General features: G+C 44.5%; 1 protein-coding gene and 1 long non-coding RNA gene across 6 annotated transcripts in view; both read right to left on the reverse strand.

Moving 5' to 3' along the window:
• DPY19L1 (dpy-19 like C-mannosyltransferase 1) overlaps positions 1-21,410 on the reverse strand; it is a 106,124-nt gene extending 84,714 nt beyond the window's left edge. For 3 of the 5 annotated variants that reach the window (XM_030308213.1, XM_030308212.1, XM_030308211.1), the window contains exon 1: positions 12,506-13,003. In XM_030308213.1, the coding sequence (XP_030164073.1) occupies positions 12,506-12,803 (298 nt within the window). In that variant the 5' untranslated portion in view covers positions 12,804-13,003. Of the gene's footprint in view, positions 1-12,505; positions 13,004-20,894; positions 21,325-21,364 lie in introns of those variants that run through there. The other 2 variants (XM_030308216.1, XM_030308217.1) reach the window with 2 other exon arrangements.
• On the reverse strand, positions 2,225-5,166 carry LOC115509064. Its single transcript, XR_003967219.1, has 2 exons — positions 5,019-5,166; positions 2,225-2,349 (listed from the first exon to the last, which is right to left on the reverse strand). It is a non-coding gene; the product is annotated as an uncharacterized LOC115509064 (long non-coding RNA).
• Positions 21,411-23,429: the final 2,019 nt, after the last annotated feature.

The following is a 23,429-nucleotide window of genomic DNA, read 5'->3' on the forward strand; positions in this document are numbered from 1 at the left end:
TTCCTCTTAATATCTACATGTCCTAGCATGATGCCTGGCACCTCACTGGGTTGAACTGTTAAATGACAATCACCATGTAAGAGAAATTAAAGAATGCACCCCATTAAATAAAAACCTAAATACCTAAAGACAATATCTAAGCATTCCAAACTGTTCAAAGGGTTCCCATTACATGAAGGCCCATATATTATAATAAAATTAATATATTGGAAGAAATCATATTTTCAGTCTATAGTACCTATAATGAAACAGAGGCCAGTTTCTGTGTAATCAAGTAACAAGTGAAAAGACATTTTGCAGGATCCAGTTTAAGAAAGAGAAAACAGTTGTTATACCATAAGCTCAGCTCCTGCCTTCTTTCTAGCACCTAGATTTTTGAGAATTATAAGTGCTTTAAAGTCAACAAGTATCTAAATGCCCACTAGATGCACAACACATTTTCCTAGAAATCAACAACACTAAAGAAATATTATCTAACATCAGGGGCACCTGGGTGGCTCAGTGGGTTAAGCATCTGACTTCAGCTCAGGTCATGATCTTAGTCTGTGAGTTCGAGCCCCCATGTCAGGCTCTGTGCTGACAGCTCAGAGCCTGGAGCCTGCTTCAGATTCTATGTCTCCCTCTCTCTCTGACCCTCTCCCTGCTCGCACTCTGTCTCTCTCTCAAAATAAAGACATTAAAAAAATTTTTTAAAGAAACATTATCCAACATCAAAAATAAAATATTTGAGAGATATGATTTAGGTACACACGCAATATAATGAGAGAACACATTAGGCACTCAAGCAAAGGGCACAAAGTCTACAAACTGTAAAAAAAATCTGAGAAGGCAGATCAGTAATGACTTTCTCAGGGCAAGGTCTATCAAAGGGGGGTGGGAGGGAGGGACAGGGCTCAGGACATGAGTACAACTTAGGTAGGGATTTCTGGTGGACAGCCAGAAAAGAAGACAGCTACAGTAAAGCTGTAGGTGGACTGGGCTCGAACATGAAAAAGAAGTTCCATCACTGATACATAGTACAGAACACAAATTATAATGGCAAAAACAAGACAATATTCACTGAGGGCCCACTCACTATACGTATAGTGTGTCAGGCTCTCAGAGCTCCACTGAACACCAGGAAAGGAGTTTGGCAAAGCTTCTCAGCCAATGGGGCCTGGAGTGCTAAGGATGGCAGCACCAGAGTCCTGGGGGCCAGTAACCTCCAGGTTTTGAAGAGAGCACTCACCCACCCCACGCCACACAAATATTATCATTTCCTACGTGTGCCATGACATGAAAAAGGTTGGAAAGCACTGAGCCACTAAAGAAAAGAAAGTTTCAGAGAATCTATCCTAATACAGTAATATGAAGTCACAGTGGTCTAAACCCTGGGATTGCATTAGAATCATCCCTGGCACTAAATAAAACTGGAGATACTTGAGTATTAATCCAGAACCCCTAAATCTGAAACTCTAGGGATTTTTTTTTTTTTTTTAATTCACAAGGGATTCTGATGTACAGTCAAGGCTAATTATCACTGGCACAAAAATGACTGGAACAGAGTGTAGGTAGTTGTCCACAAAATGTAACCTGAGAAATGGTTCTCTGTATTCCAAGTGCCCTCCAGCAGTAATTGTATCACCTGAGAGCTCCCTAGAAATGCAGACTCTCAGGTCCCATCCCGGAATCCTGGGCTCCAAATCTACATTTTAACAAGACCCCTCAGATGGCTTGTAAACACTTTTAAGGACAATGTGTCAACACTGACAGCACAGTGGAGTCACCTGGGAGGTTTGAATGTGCTAGGTTTGGCACTGGGGGTGATTCTAATACGCAACTAGGATTGAAAACATTAACCTAGGAGGGGCATGTTAAGATTACATTCTCAAAGACCCTAATTCAATCTCTCTCACTTGGGGGGCTTGGAAATCTACACTTTTAGCAATTTTTATTAGGAAAAGGCAAATATTAATTCAAATGATACTCTGATAGAAAAACTGTCAAAATCCTGATAGCAGAAAACAATGATTAAGGAAGGGAAAGAACTAAAATTGAAAATAAAATCCTTTTTTTTAACCTCTCTTGGCAATAACGTCACTCCTAAAAAGAAAGAGTCCCTGGATTTTATATGACTTATAAGTTATTTAGTCTAAGTCTCATTTTTCCCAGATGTTAAAAAGTGGTTTTTACTTGGTTATCTCTATTCCTCACACTTAATGACCTCAGATAGCCACAACAATTACCACTAATACATCGGACTTCACATTCTCCAAGTTGCTTCCCTGGTTATTTTCTGTTTTTGTTTTCATCTTCCTGCTCCCCAAACTAAAAGTCTTTGTAGGTTTGGTCCTTTTATTGTTTTCTTCTCTGAATGGAGAAAAAAAAGGAATGCACTCAATGTATTAATAGAGATACTCAGTCTTAAGAACCAGGACCCCTTTAAAATTCAGGCATGATTTTTTTTTTTTAATTTTTTTTTTCAACGTTTATTTATTTTTGGGACAGAGAGAGACAGAGTATGAACGGGCGAGGGGCAGAGAGAGAGGGAGACACAGAATCGGAAACAGGCTCCAGGCTCCGAGCCATCAGCCCAGAGCCCGACGCGGGGCTCGAACTCACGGACCGGGAGATCGTGACCTGGCTGAAGTCGGACGCTTAACCGACTGCGCCACCCAGGCGCCCCAAAACTCAGGCATGATTTGAAGACACTACCAGTAAGATCTAGAATTCAGTGATCTATGTGATGATGGCTGCAAGGCTGACTTTAGATCATTTGAATCTCCTGCATATATTTGGCATTGAGCAAAACAGTACATTACAACAGGAAAAAATTAGGAGGCTCTCAATTACAATGACAATGTCTAACATCTGTTTATCAGTTGCAGATTACAAAACACTTTCACACATTAAGGGAAAAGAACCAGGAGTCCTTATGAGTCAAATATGGTTCTTATTTTCCCATGAGGTGCAAGGTCACATGACTGGGATGCACCAAGGCCTGGAGGAAAAGCCTGGATTTTGGGACTCTGGCCACTGATGTCCTTGTGACTGGAAGCTCAGGCATGAAAATGTTTAATAAGCACATTTAACCAAAAGAATGCATTCAAATGTGGGAGGAGATGCTTTAGAAATAATACAAAAATCAAGGACAAAGGCTTATTTTAAGGTGAATATATGAAAACAGAGCACAGAAAATATATATCACCATCCTCAAAGAGAATATAATTAGGCTATTCTAAACAGAGAAATATACAAAATAAATGTTCACGTCTTTAAATATTTACATATATACATATATTAAAGTAGGGAATACTTAATAGAACAATTACCCAGCATATGGGCTTTTAAAGCAATCAATTGTAACTTCCTTTAAAAATCTTATTCTCAGATAATATGAATACAAATATTTCTAACTCAAACAGTTACCTACATTAATCATTTTCATAAAGTAACTTTCTCCTTATTGAAAAAAGGCATTTCAGTGTTTTAGGTAGCTAAATAAATACAGACCCAAAATAATATGCTGGCCCATTTAATGTTTCTGAGCAATCGTAGAAAAACTGTTAAAACTTTAGTAAACCTAATGTGAAAAGTGTAGATGCTGCATCTCTTCATTAGAGGGGGAAAGAAAACCCACACGTGCACAATATAAACCCAGACCCATCACACGAAGCAAAAGATTTAGCAAGTTTATTAATCAATAAGCCATTCCAATCTTTAGATTATAGATTCCATCCCCCAAACTGCAAACTGCCCTTGGATATCACAAAGTGTACTTTATTCTTTAAATGGTTAAGAAAACCACGATACCACTGATTACTATTCTGTTTTTATACTAATGCCAAACACCCAACCAACACAATAAAAAATAACCCACAATTTAATCATCTTCAAAAATAGTTAAGCACAAACAAAATGGAAACTAACAAGTTGACCATAAGGATAGAAGAGAGTGACTCCCCCAGATAAGCAGAAGCCAGCAAAGGAGTGTTCTTGCCAAAAGAGTTATCAGGTCATTTTCCCATTAATGTATCTTTGACAGCTGCCTTAAACTATAGATCTGAAACCTACAATTTGACAGATGTGCTTAACAAACCAAGAGACCTTAACTTCAATCTCAAACTTCCCCCTGTGAACTCACTAATGATGTCAGGCCATTCACCTGGCCTACTTTACTTTCTTCGCATGTAAAATTCCAGTAACCAACCTTTCAGTCTGGATTTCTTATGATATTTCCATGGAGATCAAAGAGGACAAAAGAATGAGAAATGAGGTCTTATTAAAAAAAACCCTTTAAATGTGGTGGAAAACAGTAGCACTGTGCCAGTTATATAAGTACTTTATGATGATTATTAAAATGTGGAGAGGGGCGCCTGGGTGGTTCAGTCAGGTAAGCATCTGACTTTGACTCAGGTCATGATCTCACTGTTCACGAGTTTGAGCTCCACATCAGGCTCTGTGCTGGAAGGTCAGAGCCTGAAGCCTGCTTAGGATTCTGTCTGTCGGTCTGTCTGTCTGTCTCTCTCTCTCTCTCTCTCTCTCTCTCCCTCCCCCACTTGTACTGTCTCTCCCTCTCAAAAATAAACAAAACATTAAAAAAAATTTTTTTAATGTGGAGAAAAGATTCTGAGATTTGACAATAGCAGCACTGAAAAGCTGCATTACAAAAAACTAGTGATTACTGTTAGGAACTAATAGACAAATTCAACGCAGAGCAACAGCATTTTGGGCAAATTTGAGTTGAGCTGTATAAAAATAATGACTAAAGCCTCACTCTTCTGAATTACAACAATCTCAAGTTAAAAATTTGTCAAAGTAATTGGCCAAGTAATTTATAAACTTTGTTTAAGATATAGTTGGTACTACCGTAAACTAGAAGATAAAATCACCCCATCCTTAGTTAGTACAATGAATCACACTGAACTCCCGTGATTTTGGTGACTAGGTTATTATGTTAACATTTGCTGCAAGAAGTTAAAATTACAAAATGCTGTCTAAGCGTTGATCATGTGTAGTGACAGTAGTGAAAAACATACCTGACAATCGGTTACTCCGGAAAGGAAGTCAAACATGAAGGAATATGCCAGACAAACGTGAAGATATGAGTGTGAGCTGTTAATTTAAATGTATTCAGGGAGGAAAAAGGACAATGCTGAGAAAATAAAAAGTAGTATGAAAACAAAAAAGAGAAAAGTTACAACAGTTGTAGATTTATGTACTCTACAAATCAATACTTCCACTTTTAAATTTATTCCTATTCAATGATTCTTGAATTGTGAAAGATCATCCATGAAGAATTGATCTTTCCTATGAAACTGCCTTTTACAGAATTAAACAGCAGCATAAAGGTCATGACCTAGAAATAGATGTAATTTTTACTAACTCTGAGGACAAATACTCATTAGAATGGTAACTAAAGAAAACTAGCAGACTCCTTCCTGGAAGAGTAATGTTCCAATGGTTTGGGTAAAGTACAATCCGATGGCAAAAGATAAACTAACGACACAAGAATTTAGAACTAAACATACAAAGTACGCAGCCTAAAGCTGGCCTGCTTAGAAACATGCACACAGGCTTATAGGTCTCTATGATAATGTAAGTATCTCATTAACATAAATTTTAAGACACATTAATACAGCCTAACAGGCTAAGCATATAAAACTTATAAAAATGGCCACAGTTCAAATTTATCAACATGCAAATATGCATATGTGTATAATAAAATTTTATCTGCTTTCAGTAATGATGCCATACTATGGGCCAAGAATCAATCACATATTGGTAATGTCTCCTTATACTTACACAATCTAAACTCATCACATTTGTTAATTTGAGCACACACAAATATAACATACTCAGAACCCCTCCAATTGTGTATTTTAATAAAAAAATATGTTTAAGGGGCGCCTGGGTGGTGCAGTCGGTTAAGCGTCCGATCAGCCAGGTCACGATCTCGCGGTCCGTGAGTTCGAGCCCCGCGTCAGGCTCTGGGCTGATGGCTCAGAGCCTGGAGCCTGTTTCCGATTCTGTGTCTCCCTCTCTCTCTGCCCCTCCCCCGTTCATGCTCTGTCTCTCTCTGTCAAAAATAAATAAACGTTGAAAAAAAAAATAAATAAAAAAATAAAAAAAAAATATGTTTAAGTGATTATGACTGTTGTTTAGAGTTAACCAGAGTCTATTTCAGAAAGAAAAAACTGGTTTTAAACATTGAAGAAACACTTTAAATCCCAAATTCCCATCTTATTCACTGGCTTTCTAAGGAAATGTACTGGTCCAACATCTATGTATTAACACATCCTTAGAGCTGATGCTCAGTTGTGTCTAAGTGTTTGCTTGACAGCCATCCCACCAAGATGGCCAGTGGTCCCTGTGCCTCACAGCTCCTCAGCTTTTCTCATCCTTTATGCCACCCTAATATGCTCTCTTTCCACTTCCTGTCCCCGTACCTCCACACATGATCCCTCTCTGCTTTATTTCCCCTGAAGGAAGAAACAAGAAAGCTAACACTCAATTGAGCATTAAATGTTGCCATTTCTCTGAACAGAGTCCTGGGGCTTCATTTCTTCTTTTGCTATACTCACCCTGGAGAAGATGAAATACAGCAGAGCAGTTAAGAGCTCGAACTCTGAAGCCACATTGCCTGGATTCAAATCCTGAGCCTTCCACATTCTAGAGATGGTCTTGGGCAAGTTATTTAACAGCTGTGTGCCTCAGATCCCCTGTCTGATAAAACAGGTATGGCAATCACAGTGTCATGGCCAGGCCTGAGTTAGCAGTGAATTGAGTCTAAGATAAATGAGTTTATCTAAAGCACTTAGAACTATGTCTGGCACAGAGTAAACCCCATTTCAGTAAAAGGTGTTATTATTAATTCCCATTAATTTGGGAATTAACACCCATTTGCTGGTGATGTCCTATTTTGTTTCCATTCTGACATCTTCTCTTATGTCCCACTACCTGCTTGACATTTCTACTTGGACATCTCACAAATATTGCAAGGGAAACACGTCCAGGATAGAATTCCAATCTTTTCCCTCAAACCCAGCCCCTCACCATGCCCCTAGTCTTCACGATCTCAGTGAATGCACCCTATATACCCAGTTACAGCAGCCAAAACTGAGAAATTATTCCTAGCCCTTCCCTTTTCCTCAATCCAAGCCCAAACCAATTCCTTCAATCCAAGCCCTTCCCAATTCCTCAATCCAAGCCCAAACCCTCCCATTTCTCTCTCCAAAGCAGATCTCAAATCTATCCCCTTCATCATGACCAACAACTCTCTTGCCGGAGTCCTGCCAGAGCCTCCCCACTGACTGCTCCCAGCTCTGCCCTTGTGCTCCACAGCCCATTTTCCCAAGTGTAGATTTCCCAAAATAAAATTTAAGTCACGTTACTCTCCTGTTTAATACTCCTCGGTGGCTTCCCGTCATGCTAGGAATAAAACCCCAACTCCTTAAGGAGCTCTGGTTTGTGGCCTTCTCATGTTGAACAGGCTAAGCTCTGGCCTGCCTCAGCACATGTCGTGTGCCATTTCCACAATGCCCCTTCTTCTCCGGACAGTATGCATCTTCTCACCCGCAGGTCTTGCCTCTAAGGCCAACTCCCCCAAAATTTTTCTGACCCTAAAGTGGGTCTCTCCTGTTTTTTCTATCTTAGCCCTTTTTCTTTCCTCCACTGGACTTACTACAATGTACTATTATTCTTATTTGTTCCCGGCCCTTTTAGAATGGAGTTCCTTGGAGACAGGGGCTACATACAGCTTGTCTTGTCCTCCCTCTTATCCCCCAAAGCTAGCATCAGCTGTAGTAGGCATTCAGTAATTGGTAACTGTGAATAGAGCTGCTGTTACAGATATTATTTATTCTTTACCATAACCGTGTGGGGCATTTATCCTCATTTTATTTATGTTTTATTTTAAAGTTTATTCATTTTGAAAAAGCATGAGTTGGGGACGGGCAGAGAGAGAGAGAATCCCACTGACAGTGTGGAGCCCAACACAGGGCTGGAACCCATGAACTGTGAGATCATGACCTGAGCCGAAGTTGGATGCTTAACTGACAAAGCCACCCAGGCACCTCATATAATCCCCATTTTAAAGATGAAGCAAGCAAGAGTCAGAGATATTTAGGGATCTATAACTTTTAAGTGTAGAAACAAGACTCAAATGCAGGTCAGTATTGAGATGCCTGTGCTATTTCAAACACACCACACTGCCTCCTACCCAGTCCTATGGCTAACACCTAGCCTCAATCTTCTGCCTCCACCCACTTTCTTACCCCTTCTGCCCCTAAAAAGCCATATTTCTTTCCTATTATATGGGCTTTCACACTCCCATAAATTGTGGAGAACAAAAGCAGTTTTGCTTCCCAAAGGACATTTGCCAATATATGGAGACATTTTGGTTGTCACAACGGGGGACGTGCTACTGACGTCGAATAGGTAGAGGCCAGGGATGCTGCTGAACATCCCACCATGCACAGGACAGCAGCCCCTCCCCACCCCCCAGCAAAGAATTATCCAACCCAACATGTCATCACGTTGTGGTTGAGAGGCCTTGCCAACACAGAACCAGCTTTCAGCAAGGGTGCGGTTGCCACTGATCCTAGGAACCAGGCAGGTATGTTAACGAACCAAGCAGGACAGATGAAAGGGGGAAAAAAGTAGTTTTCAGTATCTTTCTCTTCCATATTCAGGTTACAAATTTATTATGTTTTGTAAATGGCATCTTACCTTGCAGTCTTTACCACAGGCATGCTCTTTTTGCATGTTTAACATGTATATTCACTTCCACAAAGGATAGCACCCCTTCCATTTCTCCTTGAAACACACAGCCCTCTCCAACTATGCTTTTTTCTTCCCTCTTCTGATAATACACATGGGTACAAGAAACACATCACTCTTCTCTCAACTCTAATTAAAATAACAGCCATATCAGTTGATGAATGGCAACTCACAGCCCCAGTTTTGAGAAAACAATAGACTAGGAGAAACGTGGGCAAATTGAACTGTGTGTCCCCGCCTAAAAGAGGGGAGGTGAGAACCACTTAGTACTAGGGGATCGCTGCCATGTAGGAATAACAGCCCCGTGATGCTAGACAAGCTGCTTCTACGGAGAGGCAAGACATCGGACTTAAAAATTACTGACATTTTCCTCCACCTCACCCCATCCCCAGATTTTGATTTAATTGGTCAGATGTGTGGCTTGGCTATTAGGATTTCTTGAAGCTTCCAGATGACTCTAGTCCAGTATTGCTAAGATTGAGAGCCACCAGTCTAGTCCAGGCTTCCCATTTTTACATGTGCTTACAAACGGAGGCTCGGAGAAGCTAAGTGCTTTGCTCAGGTACCCAACTAGTTTGAAATAGGTAAAAAAATCAGAAAACAGTTCTTCTAAGGCAATGTTTTCACTGTAGGTTTTTCTAGTGTTATACACTAGACCATAAAACTCAACAGTTTATAAAATGGCATTGTTTTAAAAGGGACAGAATAGAAAATCAGAGTATACAGTATATTACAGAAGTAAGATTGTTAACATGACACTTGTTTTAAAGCATATGCACATATTTGCTGGTCAGACTTCATTTGCCTATCTAAATCCATTCTCCTCCCTTCTCTGCCTAGTTCCCAGCCCTACAGAATGATTCAGTTGGGTCCCTTGCCCGAGGGGTTCCAGTTGGTCAGCCAGTGAGAGGCATGAGTGGGGAAAGTAGAAGGTTGGAGAAGAGTATGGGGTCACTCCTCTTGGGGGGAGATCCTGCTCCCACATCACAGCTCTCCTTGGGTTCAGCTCCTGATGAAGCTCCCCTTCCCCCATCAGGCCCAGACATGGTAGCACTTTCTCACTGCTGACAGCCTCAGTGTTTCGATGCCCTCTGTGGGTTCCACAAAACTGTTCACTTTTGAAAACAGTCCGTTTATTAAATCTGTTTCCTGCCAGGACACTGACAAACCTAAACAGAATAACAGACAGAAATGTGCATAAACGTACTGGGTTGCACTTTCAGAAGTGTGAGCAAGTTTAATGTAAATTGTATTGCCTACTGTGGGTTATGGTCAAAAAAGATGGAGAAACACCATCATGGTTCTTCTTACTATACCACTGTTGCCCCTGGCTGATATAGGGAGCTACTGGACTGATACTTCTAAAAACACACATTTGAAAAATATTTCTTTTTATGACTGTTACCACTAAATAAATAGTAAATGATATCCAAAAAAGAAAAAGAAAAACACATGTTTGTTGAATAGATGTTTGCAACGGTGATTACCACTGCCCAACAGTGGAAAGGGCCCCCATGGTACATAGTGAGTCCATCAGTGCTTAGTATATATGGAGGAGATGCAAGAAACAGAACTGAGAATCTCCAGTCAGTTTCTAACTTTTAAAAATGTATGCTTCTATCAGGGAGGTTCAAGTTGTAAATTTCTTCCCAAAACATAAATGAACCATTTTTGTCATAGCAAAATCCCATACTGTACAGTGTCAGCTCAAATTCTCACTCATTCTGTGAAGGGCAAGAAGGAAGGGAATGAGGAGGCTTTCAAAAATGTCTAAACTCTGCTCCTTCTTGCAGGATCCAAAGGAACAGGGCCAGAGGAAGAACCAAACAACCTACATCCCATTCTCCAGAATCACCTCTCAGGCTGTCCCGTGGCCTCTTTTAAGTGGTTAGCAGGGACAGAAAATCATCCAACCTCCATACATCTGATGACCAGTACACCCAAAAATAAGGGACAGCTCCTTCACTGTACCTCTTTTCAATGCCCAAAGGGGTAAGTCAGGTAAAGTGCCACACTGCTCTATTAATACAAAACTGTATTTAGGTAGAAACATTAAATATAATGCTCACGAAATCCAAATATAAGGTATCCAATAAAAGGAGATTCAAAGTAAATGCAATAACAAGAAAATGGCAAGATATTATTCTATGGTTGTTACTGTAACCTCTGAAAAAGAAGTGGTGTCATTCCATATTTCACTACAAAGTGGTTTATGTTTATAATAGCCATTCGACAAAAATGCAACTTCATTCTGTCACCAGATCTCAAGTCAGTATTATGCATGTGCTTTTATAATAGCAACTAAAACTTGTTAAAGGCTTTAGACACAAAGTGCCTTCCCACATATTAGCCACCCCTTTTAGTTCTACTCCTCAGAGTAAGTAGGGCAGGTGATAATCCCATGTCACAGAGAAGGAAGGGCTCACAAAGGAAATAACTTGAAACTTAAACCATACTTAACCACTCTGAACAGGATTTGGAGCCTGTTCTCATCCATTGTACCATGCTGCCTCCCCAAGGTGAACTTATCTAACCTGCATACTGGCAAGGTTTTTTTCAAGCTCCCTACTAAAAAGGGAAGGAATATACTGAAAATACTGATTTTTTCGAGGCTTGAATCTACAATATATAAAAGTACTCTAATAACAATATCAACCTGAGACCATTAAAACACACACACAAACACACACACACACACACTCACACACACTCTGGTGTTTTATGATTGAGTGGCTTCTTCTGGTGGTGGATGTTATCTCAGGGGAAGCTGATTGTTGTGTCCTATTCCTTCACCTATATTGAAATCCAAATCTTTTGGGTCACTAAGGGAATTTGAAAGGATAACAAAGAATAAATCACCAACAGTTAAATAATGCAGTAGCCAAAATCCATTAATGTATTATATAGGAAAGGCGGTGTTACAGCATTTCCCATTTTCCAAGCACTGGTTTGGAAAAATTAGGCCCATTATCCAAACTGCTAATAATTTGCCTTATCAGAATGTCAATCAGGAAACAAAGAAAACCTGAAGTCTGTCCACAACCTGTGACTGTTTGAACTTTATTTGTTCAGCACATCGCTGCATATCACCCATTTGGTGCATGGTAGCGGGAACGGAGGGGAGCCCTCCACACCAAACGTTCCCAGGTCAGCAGAGAGGATTAAGGCTCCAGTGCCCAAAACACAACACAACCTGGAAAGTGACGTGCTGCGGGGAATCACAAAGTGCCACCGGCGGTGTCTGCGGCCAAGAAGAAAAAAAGCACTCTAAATTTCAATTATAAGTTTAGCAACTTTCTAGGATAGGGAATGAGCTTCTACTTTGAGCAGCACGGAATCGCTTCCAACCCAAAGCAAACCATCCTCCGGGCAGGGGCCGAGATAACGGGAAGGCGGCCGGTCCGCGCCAATCAGCAGCGCCCAAGTCTCGTTAGCGCAGACCTGTCAGTTCGCAGCCAGGCTGGGCAGCTGTTGATCTCGGGGCCATTTTTTTTTTTTTTTTTTTTTTTTAAACAGAGACAGAGTGCGGACTGGAAGGGAGCGAGGAAGGCTGAGCAAGGAGGAGGGGGAGGGGAGGAGGAGGTGAGGACGTCCCAGGAAAAGTCGGAGAAGGCTGCAAACTGACGGGGACAGGGCGGCGGGGCTCCGCGGCGCGGAAGTGGGAGGGGAATACAGGGGAGGGGGAGAGGGGCCCGCGCCTCAAAGTTCCGCGTCCCGGCGGCGCCCGCGCTTTGGGGCTGCTCACCTAGCAGGAGCGTGGTCCAGGTCCGGCCGCGCCCCGCGCGCCGCAGGCCCAGCGCCCCACGCAGCCCGGCCGCCAGGCGCCCCCCAAGCCCGCCTCCGGCGGGCGGCGCGGCGGGCTCGGCGCGGGGCCCCTTCCTGCCCGCGGCGCCCTTGCGCCCGGGGGACCGGGGCGCGCGCTCGGGCCCGGGCTCCCCGGCGCCGGCGTCCGGCGCCCCCCTCAGCGGCGACTGAGAGGCGCGGGGCGGCTGGGGCGGCTTGGGGGCCGCCTCCCGGTGCTTGTTCCGCGCCTGCAGGACCATCTTGGCATAGTCGCTCCCGCTCGCTGCGCGCGCCCGAACGGCGGCCGGGGAACGGCGGGCTGGCGGGGCGGCACGGGCGCCGCTCACTCTCCGGCGGGCAGGCGGGCGGAGGGCGGGCCGTTCCCTCCCCGCGGGCCGGGAGGCGGGGAGAGCAGCAAGGCCGGGCGGCGGCTGCTTGCTTTGGCGGTGCGGCCGGGAGGCGGCGCCGGACTCGCGCTCCTGCCGCCGTTGCCGCCGCTCCGGTTGTCACGGCGACCGCGGAACGCCGGGGGGCGGGGGCGGGGACACCCTGTGAGCGGCCGCGGCCCCGCCCCCGCCGCCCCTCCGCCTCTCCGCGCCGGACGCGCGCTCCCGGCCGGCCAGCGCGCACGCGCGGACTTCCGGCGCGGAAGGGGAGCCGACCCCGCCGCGGCCCCGGGACCCTCGCCCTGCTGGTGGCCCGCGTCGGGCTCTGTTGGGGCGAGGGTGGTGCTGTCCTTCCGGGAGCAGCCGTCCCTCCCTCTGGGAGTGGTTGGGAAGAAGGAAGGGCCTTTTCGGGGCGGGAGCCTCTGGCGAAGTTTCGGACCCGATTAAGGGTGCGCGTGGAGCCCAAAGAAGCCCGCGTGGCCCAGGCGGCTGGTCGCGGGGGTGGGCTGGGTGGGGGAGGAGCGCTCGGGAACGACCGAGGGGGGAGCTGTGCACGCGCTCCGCAGGCGCGGTGGCCCCGCCGCTGGAAAGCGAGGGGATAAAAGTCAAGCTGCGGTTTCACACTGACTCCACAGTGTGTGGCTTCGCATCTGGGAATGCTGCCCAGTGCACCTCCCTCCGCCGATGCGACCAACGGTGCAACTCGACTTAAAATGGCAGCAGAGTATCTCAGGGGGAGTGATAAGCGTCGAGGCACAAGCGTGTGCCTGACGTTACAACCGTAAACTGAAAACCAGGGAGGGGAGCCCAGGCTGGAAGGTGACGAAATTGAACGGCCCGAGAAGGAAGGATTATCAACAAGTATGTTCTGTTAGTTTCAAGTGCTGCAACCTTGTGACTTAGAGAAACTTTATTTGCTGATAAAAGACAAAACTTTAGTCAAGAACGTATTTTCTTTCACGTAGCAGCGGAATGCGGGAGTAAAGGAATTAAAACGAAGCAAAACCCAGTTATCCCTCCTCCTCCACCCCACCGCTCTCCTGAATTCTGTGCACAAAGCTCTACAGCTGTATGGTTAACTGGCAGGTCCCCTTCCTCGCGGTGTCCAGTGGGCTTGTTCCAAAAAATTGTCCTTAAGTCCCAATTTTGTAAATCGTATCATATCATTTGTAAGTCATGTAAATCATATCATTTATCTCTATTGTAATTACAGAAGCTTCATGAGACTATGGATCCTCACCGTGAAGTTTCTCCACTGAGCGATGTCTTTATTAGGGAAGTTAATACATGCATACATTCACTGTTAGGCCTCTTTAAGAGACAATGAATTCTTTTGTAAGGGGAAAAAAAACGTCATGCTAATTGATAATCCCTCATACTCTATATTTTGTGAATTAGGATTTTCAGCTGTTGTTTTTATTGGCGCAGGGAACAACTATTTTTAGGCACTAGTTTTCAAAAAACAAAAGGATAGCAGGGAATGCTTGAATTCTAAAACAATGTGTCAGATGGATCCAGTGTTGCCCTCTTGGATTAATTTTTAAATCATTACCGATTAGATTAAAAGAAACCTAACTCAGGGGGCCTGGGTGGCTCAGTTGATTGAGCATCTGACTTCAGCTGAGGTCATGATCTTATGGTTGGTGAGTTTGGTGAGTTCAAGGCCCACATTGGGCTCCCTGCTGTCAGCGCAGAGCCTGCATTGGATCCTCTGTCTCCCCTCTCTCTGCCCTTCCCTTGCACTCTCTCAAAAATAAACGAAAGAAAGAAAGAAAGAAAGAAAGAAAGAAAGAAAGAAAGAAAGAAAGAAAGAAGAAAGAAAGAAAAGAGAAAAGAAAGAAAAGAAAGAGGGACCTAACTCAATGTCTGTTAAAGGTAATACAAATAATTCATTGACCGATTTTTGTTTAAATGATTGGAAAAACACATGGAATACGAGGTTCAGTATTTCAACTACTGGATTGCTTGTCTGTCTCCTATACATGGGAGGCTGGATTCAGGAACTGTATCCCTTTAACTGGTACCATTTCACCAGAGAAAATACTTGTTGAATGAATGAATGAATGAATGAGTAAATGAATGCGGGAAATGACATAATCAAATGATAATTCAAAACCTTGTGTTCTGTAGTGCACTTGAAAGTCACCTTGTTGCAGCCCTCTCCCACAGTCTCAACTTTCTAGAGGACAATCTTTTCTATTCAATTTCATATTGTCCCACAGAGCCTAACCCAGAACCTGGCTATGGAAGTTTTTTTAATCGAAAGAGAGACACCTATATTTAAGACACACCAAGTAGGTTTTTATAAACTCCACCAGTGCTGATGAGAGCTCTTCTTTGTTTGGAGACCAAGTAAAGAATTCCAGCAAGGGGCAGTATGGAGTATTGGGCAAAAAACATGGTGACTTTAGGCCCAGGTACCAGCCTTTGCTCTGACATGTGCCAGCCCTGTGACCTTGGCCAATTTACTAGACCTTCTTCAGTTTTGGTTTCCTCATCCCTAAAATGGGAGTGATAAAAAATATCTACCCTTCAGGTTTGTAAAAATTAAATACAATGTATATAACTTACTTCCATCAGAGTAATTTCTCAAAAAATGTTCAAATCAGTGGCCAGTATGTAAGGAGGATGGCAGGTCCTCTGTCCTCCCAGAGCCTAAGGCCGACAGTCTCCAATGGGTATGAAGATGCAGGGGAGAAGAGCACACAAAAACAAGGACAGCTGTATGCTCTCTGGACCAGTCCTACACTGGGTGGGATTCAAGCTTCTCAACTATCTGAGAAGTTGACCTCCCCTGAGTTTTCCTGCTTCACACACATGCTTTACAAATGATGCCCATGGGTGGGTCATTAAGCCTGGATAAAATAATAGGCATCTCCTCTTGACCCTCTTCCCCCCCATCCCAACCTCCCCCCACCCCGAGAAGCATATTTCACACGAGATGGGTGGTGGAACAGAAACTAGAACAGTCATGGAAGGTTACATGCCAGATTTCATTGTGCATTTATCGCTGTGACATTCACAAGAGCCGGCAATGCATTTTATTCATATCTGTATCTTTAGGCCAGTGCCTGCCACACAGTGGTGGATGCTTTAAAAAAAAAAAAAAAAAAAAAAAAGACAAACTGAAAGCTGCATTTTAAAAACTGTGTTGTGCACAGATGATCCAATGAATCAATTCAAGATTATAATGAATATGGATTAAGCATTATAGTTAGTAGCCACCTTTAATGTGCTTTTCAAGAGTTACAGATGCACCAGGAAGGTACTTCCTTATGTGACATTGTAGAAATACTGGGCCAAGGCAGACAGATTACAACACAGAAACCCAACAGAACAACCACTCATTGGGTTTGGTCCCCAGGGTGCAAACCCAATCCTTTCCCTCACTAAAAGCTACGCTTTGGACGTTTGAAATAAAAACTTTTAATTAAAAAAAAATTTTTTTAACTTTGGGCACAGAGAGAGGAGGTTAAAGAGGGGAAGTGAGCATAAAATAATAAAGGAAGGCAAGTAAATGCGCCAAAATAAAGCTTAGCTACATTAAGCAACCAAGGAAACATTGTTAAATGGGTGATGAAAAGCAAAATTTGGTCAAGAGAAGACTATGTTAGGAACCAATTTCCTTGTTTCTCTACACTGGCATTTTATTTATTTATTTTTTTCCAACATTTATTTCTTTTTGGGACAGAGAGAGACAGAGCATGAATGGGCGAGGGGCAGAGAGAGAGGGAGACACAGAATCGGAAACAGGCTCCAGGCTCTGAGCCATCAGCCCAGAGCCAGACGCGGGGCTCGAACTCACGGACCGTGAGATCGTGACCTGGCTGAAGTCGGACGCTTAACCGACTGCGCCACCCAGGCGCCCTACACTGGCATTTTAAAGACCCCATTTAACACTTTCAAATTTCGGGTGTCTAGGTGGCTCAGTTGGCTGAGCGTCCAACTTCGGCTCAGATCGTATCTCACGGATCGTGGGTTCAAGCCCCAAGTTGGGCTCTGTGCTGACAGTTCCAGACTTGGAGCCTGCTTCAGATTCTCTCTCTCTCTCTCTCTCTCTCTCTCTCTCTCTCTCTCCCTCTCTCTCTCTCTCTGCCCCACCCCTACTTGTACTCACTCTCACTCTCTCTCAAAAATAAAAATAAATAAATAAAAACATTAAAACTTCCAAATTTCTTGCATTTCCTCCCACTCGCACTCCTGCCCACAGAATGAAGCAAAAGGAGAATCTTGACTGTGGCATCTATTTCTCATTTCCTTGGACTAGGTCACTTGATCCCTTTATTGGAGAAGTGTCTTGGGGGCAAGTTCTAGATTCTGGCAAGTTCTAGATTTCTCAGTAGTAGCTCCTGTCAAGAGAAGAAACTGCAAATCCCAGAACACTTCCCAAAAATTTAAAATGGGTGCCACAAAGTAGATCTGTGTAACATTCAACTTCCAGCAAAGCTCCAACATTAACTTGTCACTGTGTTATAATGTATTCCGTTAGTCTCTGGTGAGAACAAATGTAAATTGCTACTTTATTGCTTTTTAAGTTTTATCTTCCGTCTCTCTGGTAGCTGACCTTGTAATTTAAACTGTTCATGCTCAAATGGGTGTTCCTGAGAAAGGCCTGGAGTGCATTATTAGTCCTAGTTATAGTGCATCACCAGGAGCCACTCCAGTGCAGAGGTCCGTGTTTCTCCAAGCTGCAGTCTCTGGCACTGAGGGCTCACTATGTCCCTAGTGCCTCAATAGACATTAGAGACATTAAAAATTCAGATACTAAGTCTCCATCCCCAAAGGGCTTGCAGCTTGGTCAGAGAGGCAGGGTAGGCTAGAACAAAGTATGGTTATGCAGGAAAGTATGTGATCCAGAGTGTAAGTACTGAAGGAGCTCTAAGGAGAGAAGACCATGGCTGACATGATGGACGAGTTTGCAGATAGGAGATGAAACTTGGTCTAGGCCTTGTTCGAACAATGGACTTTGAACAGAAGGAAACACGGAAAAGGCATTACAGATGGGGAACAGCGTATTTCCGAAACCCTATGTGCCTGGTATATAGTGGGTGCTAGTATGAACATCTTAAATCCTTTTTGGAACGAGGAAGGGAAGAAACAGCTGATGTAAGTTTCAGGAATAAATAAATGGATTAAAGAATGAATCAATGAAGTAATGATTGAAGCATGACGTGCCCAGGGTGTCTCAACATGGCTTCTGGCTCTCAAAGCCCCACAAATCTATCTAGACCTGAGCAGGCTCCTGCTTGAGGAATGCCGAGTGACCCTCACACCCACGTGACCTGAGAAATACTGGGAGCCAGGGGCGCCTGGGTGGCTCAGTTGGTTAAGCGTCCAACTCTTGATTTTGTCCGCTCAGGTCACCATCTCACGGTTTGTGAGATGGAGCCCCCCAACAGGCTCTGCGCTGACAGCACAGCTCGGGGCCTGCTTGGGATTCTCTCTCTCCCTCTCCCTCTGGCCCTCCCTGACTCGTTTTCTCTCTCTCTCTGTCTCTCTCTTTCTCTCTCTCCCTCTCTCTCTCAAAATAAACGAAAAAAAGAAAGAAAAGAAAAGAAATACTTGGAGCCAATGAATTCCACCCCCAGGCTCAGATTTGGGCCAGGACTCGCTTGCATCTGACTGGCCTCTGCTGACTCCCAGCCAGAAGCCTGAGCCCCTCACCTACTCCCAGGCCCCCAGGCATGGATCAGATAAGGAACTGACCGACCTACACATTGTACAGTCTCCTGTCTCCATTCTCCAGGGTAAGCACCTGGATGCCTTGCACAATTTTTCCTCTCACCCCTAAACTGTTGCCTCTACGCAACCTTACCTGGTGCTCCCTGAGACCACCAATCCATCTCTGACACACTCAGTTCTTCTCAGTAGCCTCCACCTCTCAGCTCTTTCCAGAGACCCCCCTCTCCTGTGATAGGTTCATTCCCCCACAAGGCCACTCTGTCTCTCCCCAGAGCTCCTTTCTGCCACCTGGAGAGCTCCTCTGAATTCCGAGTCATCTTTGCCCTTCATCATTGTGTCCCGCACGGGCACTTCCTCGAGCCCTGGCCCCAGCCTGCTCAGTCTTCCCCAGTGCTCCGAGGGACCTCCACACCCATCTAACACCCAGCCTCTCAGCTCCCTGACATCCCTGTCTCCGGTGACCTGCACTCACACTCTGTGTCATCCACCCACTCTCATGGACTCACCCTGATCCTTGTCACCACCCCAACTGGCTTTGCCTCTGCATTTTATAATGCAAACAACCCCACTTCCAATGCCTCTAAGTCTCTTGATTATTCCATCCTGACAGTCAGGGCCCATTATTGCAGCTTTCTGTGCCAAGATCCCCACCTCTCCCCTGCATGGCCTTCCTCTCTCACCAACCTGGCAAAATGTCACTGTCCGACTTCAAATCTGCACCTGTGCTGCTGTGAAACACTGGACAAATCCTACAACATGGAAGGAAGTAACCCCTGGGAACCCTTAGTTTCCATCAGCAGCTGAACCTTACGTGCTGCCTGAAATCCTTCCATGTTCCCCGATCCCATTCTCCAGAGCAGGGGTAGCAAATGTTCGCTGGTGCTATAGACTGAATATTTGTGTCTTTACAAAATTCATGTGTTGAAATGTAATCCCCAGGGTGGTGGTGTTTGAAGGCGGGGCCTTTGGGGGCGATTAGATCATGAAGATCATCAGGGCCCTCAGGATGGGATTAGTGCCCTTATCAAAGAGACTCAGAGAGTTCCTCCACCTCTTCCTTCTTATAAGGACACAGCAAAAAAGAAGGGCATCTATGAACCAGGAAAGATTCTCACCAAATCTGTCAGTGCCTTGATCCTGGACTTCCCCACTTCTGAACCGTGAGATAGAAATTTCTGCTGTTTACAGCCCCCCCCCCCCCCACGCTATGGTGCTCTATCATAGCAGCCTGAGTTAACTAAGACAACTAGTTTCTCAAACCTGCTACCCTCATCCCAATTCCCATACTCCCAGAAAATGATCTTTCCTCCTACACTACAGAGAAACTGGCCACTATCAGAAGGAGTTGTCTGCCTGTTCTCCCATGTACCCACAAACTCACCCAATATCCTCATTCCTTCCATCCTAAGGAGGATGGGGCTTTCCATACACAGCCAACCTCTCCTATCTTATGCCACCATCTTGGTGCCTCCCTCTGCCAACTACTGCTTGGGCACCTTTCCACTGTTTGGGCTGCCTTCAAATAGCCTTAGGACTATAGCCAATTGACTCCTATTTTAATTAGAACCTTCCTCCAAACCAACAACTCCTCAAGGCAATGGCCCTTTCCCTCTCCTTGCCTCATTCAGACACATTCTAGTAGAGTTCCTTAGACCTACTACTTCTGCTTCTTCATTTCCCACTCAAGCTCACGGAAGTCTGGCATTGCCTCCAACCCTCTGCAGAACTGCTCACCCAGAGATTGCTAATAACCTCCCTGTTGCTAGGTTCACATCTTGTCATCTGACCACACCCTTCCTTTGACTTCTCTGACCCACACACTTGGTTGTTGTGTCCCTTTGGCTGTTCTTTTCCAATCTCCCTTGAAAGTTCCTCTTGTTCACTAAATGTTGATGTCCCCGTGGGTTCAAAAAGGAGCTTCTCCCATTTTGACTCTGTACACATTCCCTGGGCATTCTCACTGCTGTCTCTTTGATGGGTATTTCTGTCTCCAGCCTTGATCTCCTCTCTGAGTCTCAGACCCGTATCCACAACTGAGCATTTGATGACACACTGACATGTCTTTTTGGCACCTTAACCCCCCAAATCCAAACCTGCTTCTCTTCTAGTGTCCTAATCTCAGTAAATCCACCAGGACTCCCTCTATCCCCCTTTCCAGGGAGTCATTCTTATTTCTTCTCTCTTACTTTCTTCATCCTGTCAATCACAGACACCTACTGATTCTGTCTCATAAATGTCTCCCAAATAAACTCCTTTCTTTCCATCCTTATGGCTATGACTCACCATTATTTTTCCCATGGCCTTCGGCAGCACCTCCTCACCGGTCACTTTGCATCTTCTCTTTTGCCCATCCGTCTTCCAGATAACTGTTTCCAAAATGAGAATTTGATAATGTTTCTCCTTTAAAAAAAAAAAAAATATTCATCCCTCCCGAATTCCTCCACATGATCTACTACACTGCCGTCATGTGCCGTCATGATCTGTGACATACCGTTCCCTCCCCCTGCTCTTTCTTCTCCAGCCTCGTCTCTGATGTCGCCCCAATACTCTGTGCCCTCAATTCCCCTGGACTTGCATGTGTGGTCTTCTCTTGAACTGCCCCACTTCTGCCTACCCTGCCCCTAACACTTCACTAGGACAGCTGAGTCATCCTTCATATCTCACTTAGAAATCCGTTCCTGTAGGAACTTTCCTCCCCCTTCCCCTGGGCTCTACAGCCAGTAACCAAGACTGTCTTCTGTCATACTACTTACCACACAGTCTATTTGCCTGTTTATTTGTCCAACTTCTCTGTCAGACTATAGGGTTCCTGGACGGAAACCGCGTGGTAGGTCACGTGGCCCAGGAAGCAGACTCTGAGATGAAAATCTGCATGCAGGCAGTGTGTTGGGGGAGGGGGGTGCTCTCAAGAACAAAACCTGTAAGAGAGTGAGGAAGGTGCAATTGGGCAAAGAGAAATCGAGCTGCAATGTGGTTGCCACAGAGGCTTTGGCCAATCCAACAGGGAGCTCTGGAGCTAGGATGGCCCTTCAAAATCACCCCAAATTGTGGCAAGGGTCACAAGCCTTTGATATCACATCAACTGATTATTGGTGCTGGCTGCTTGCAAGGAGCAGGGGCAGAGATCTGAGCATGGCATCTCCATGGAAAGTGCACATCCAAGAGCAGTTCCTAAAGAGGGACCCAAAGCCCTCAGCAACCTACACCCCTGGTTGCAGACCTGAAGGGAGGGTCTGGGCGGCACACGCCCAGCACCCAGGCCAACGCTGGGGGGTGTCTCGGGGCCTGACAGACCACGAGCACCTATTCAATATTTTGCTTCCATTTTGCATTTTTTTTTTGAAAACGAATAAACATTTTTCTCAAATTCCTTTCTTATTAGTATTTAATAATCTGTACATTTGTAAGGGAGACCTTCAGGAGAAGTATGCAGATTTTGCCTGTAGAAAAAAAGTGAAAAAAGCAATAGAGATACATTTTCACAAAGTTCATCCTTCATTCTTTTTTTTTTTTTCTTGAGTCATATTTTGGAGAAATAGCTCTTGTATGTCCCTAATAATTCTTCTTTAGTAGTTTAAGAAGGATCTTGGAAACAGGTCTTGAAAATACTGCCAAAAAAAAAAAGAAAAAAAGAAAAAAGTAAGGTAGATAACAATAGACCACGTACTATTTATAAAACTTAAAAGGTTACACAGATGTGTGATTCTGAGTACTGAGGGAGATGTCTTTGGTGTCACCTGACCCTTTTCTTGGAGCCTGAAGTTGGGGGAACAAGGTTGGGGAAATCTACAACTGTTCAGCAAATACCATAGGTCTGCCAGGTCTCATCTCGGGAGCTCTGGCAACATTAACCTTACCCGGAAGCCTTTAAGAAATGCCAGTGTCCAAACCTCACCCAAACCAATGAAGTCAGGAAGGGAATCATCTGTACCTCTTAGAAGCTCCCCAGGTGACTGCAAAACAGTAAGGCGGAGACCCACAACCTTAGGAGACAAGGAAATGATCTTTATTCATATTCCTTGGTTATATGATAGACTTTTAGCATACAGTATATTAATTTATCTTATGTAGGGTCCATACAGTAAAAGGAAAAAACAATGAGGTAGCAAGGAATGTAGGATGTCACTCCTTTCAAATTCAAAAGTGGCTTTTACACATCAGAGACAGACCTTTGTCCATAGCACTCTCTATTTGAGTCTCTCTCTTGTGGCCTGTCCAACACTTCAGTCAGGTCACAGATGCCAACTTAACCCACAGTGCACAAGTGCCCAGCATTGGTTGGAAAACAGTTTGGAGCTTCAGCCTGGAAGGCCAGGGATTTGCCTCCTAGACTCCTGTTCCTCCCCCTCGCCCGGATCCAGCTTTGCCACAGCTTGGAAAACCTGAGCAGGAATCTCCTCTTTCCCACACTCCCCGGACTAGGCAGAAACAGAAAGGGCTGAAAAGGGATGGCTGTAGGGAAGGAGAAATGAATCAAGGTGCAAGTATGAGGAGCCCGTGAAGAGAGTCGTGAAATATCTCGGAGAACAACAGCTTGTGCCAAATCTCGTTTTTCCTGGAGCTACCCAAGCCCAAGACATATTTCTGGTGTTAGCCAAGGAAGAGGGCAATGGAATTTTAAGTATCTTGAAAACAAAAGAAATCCAGGTGGAGGCACCCTATATATTTATGTGTGGGCATTATTCAACACAGTAATGATGTATTTGTTCTTTATGCCCAAAACAACTGGTAAAACATCAAGGAAAACCCTCAGAAAATACCCACAGAAATAAATAGTAACAGCTACTATAAAACCAGCCTTTACCAGGTCCTGGGCGC

The sequence above is a fragment of the Lynx canadensis genome, chromosome A2 (genome assembly GCF_007474595.2).
Source record: "Lynx canadensis isolate LIC74 chromosome A2, mLynCan4.pri.v2, whole genome shotgun sequence".
Lineage (NCBI taxonomy): Eukaryota > Metazoa > Chordata > Mammalia > Carnivora > Felidae > Lynx > Lynx canadensis.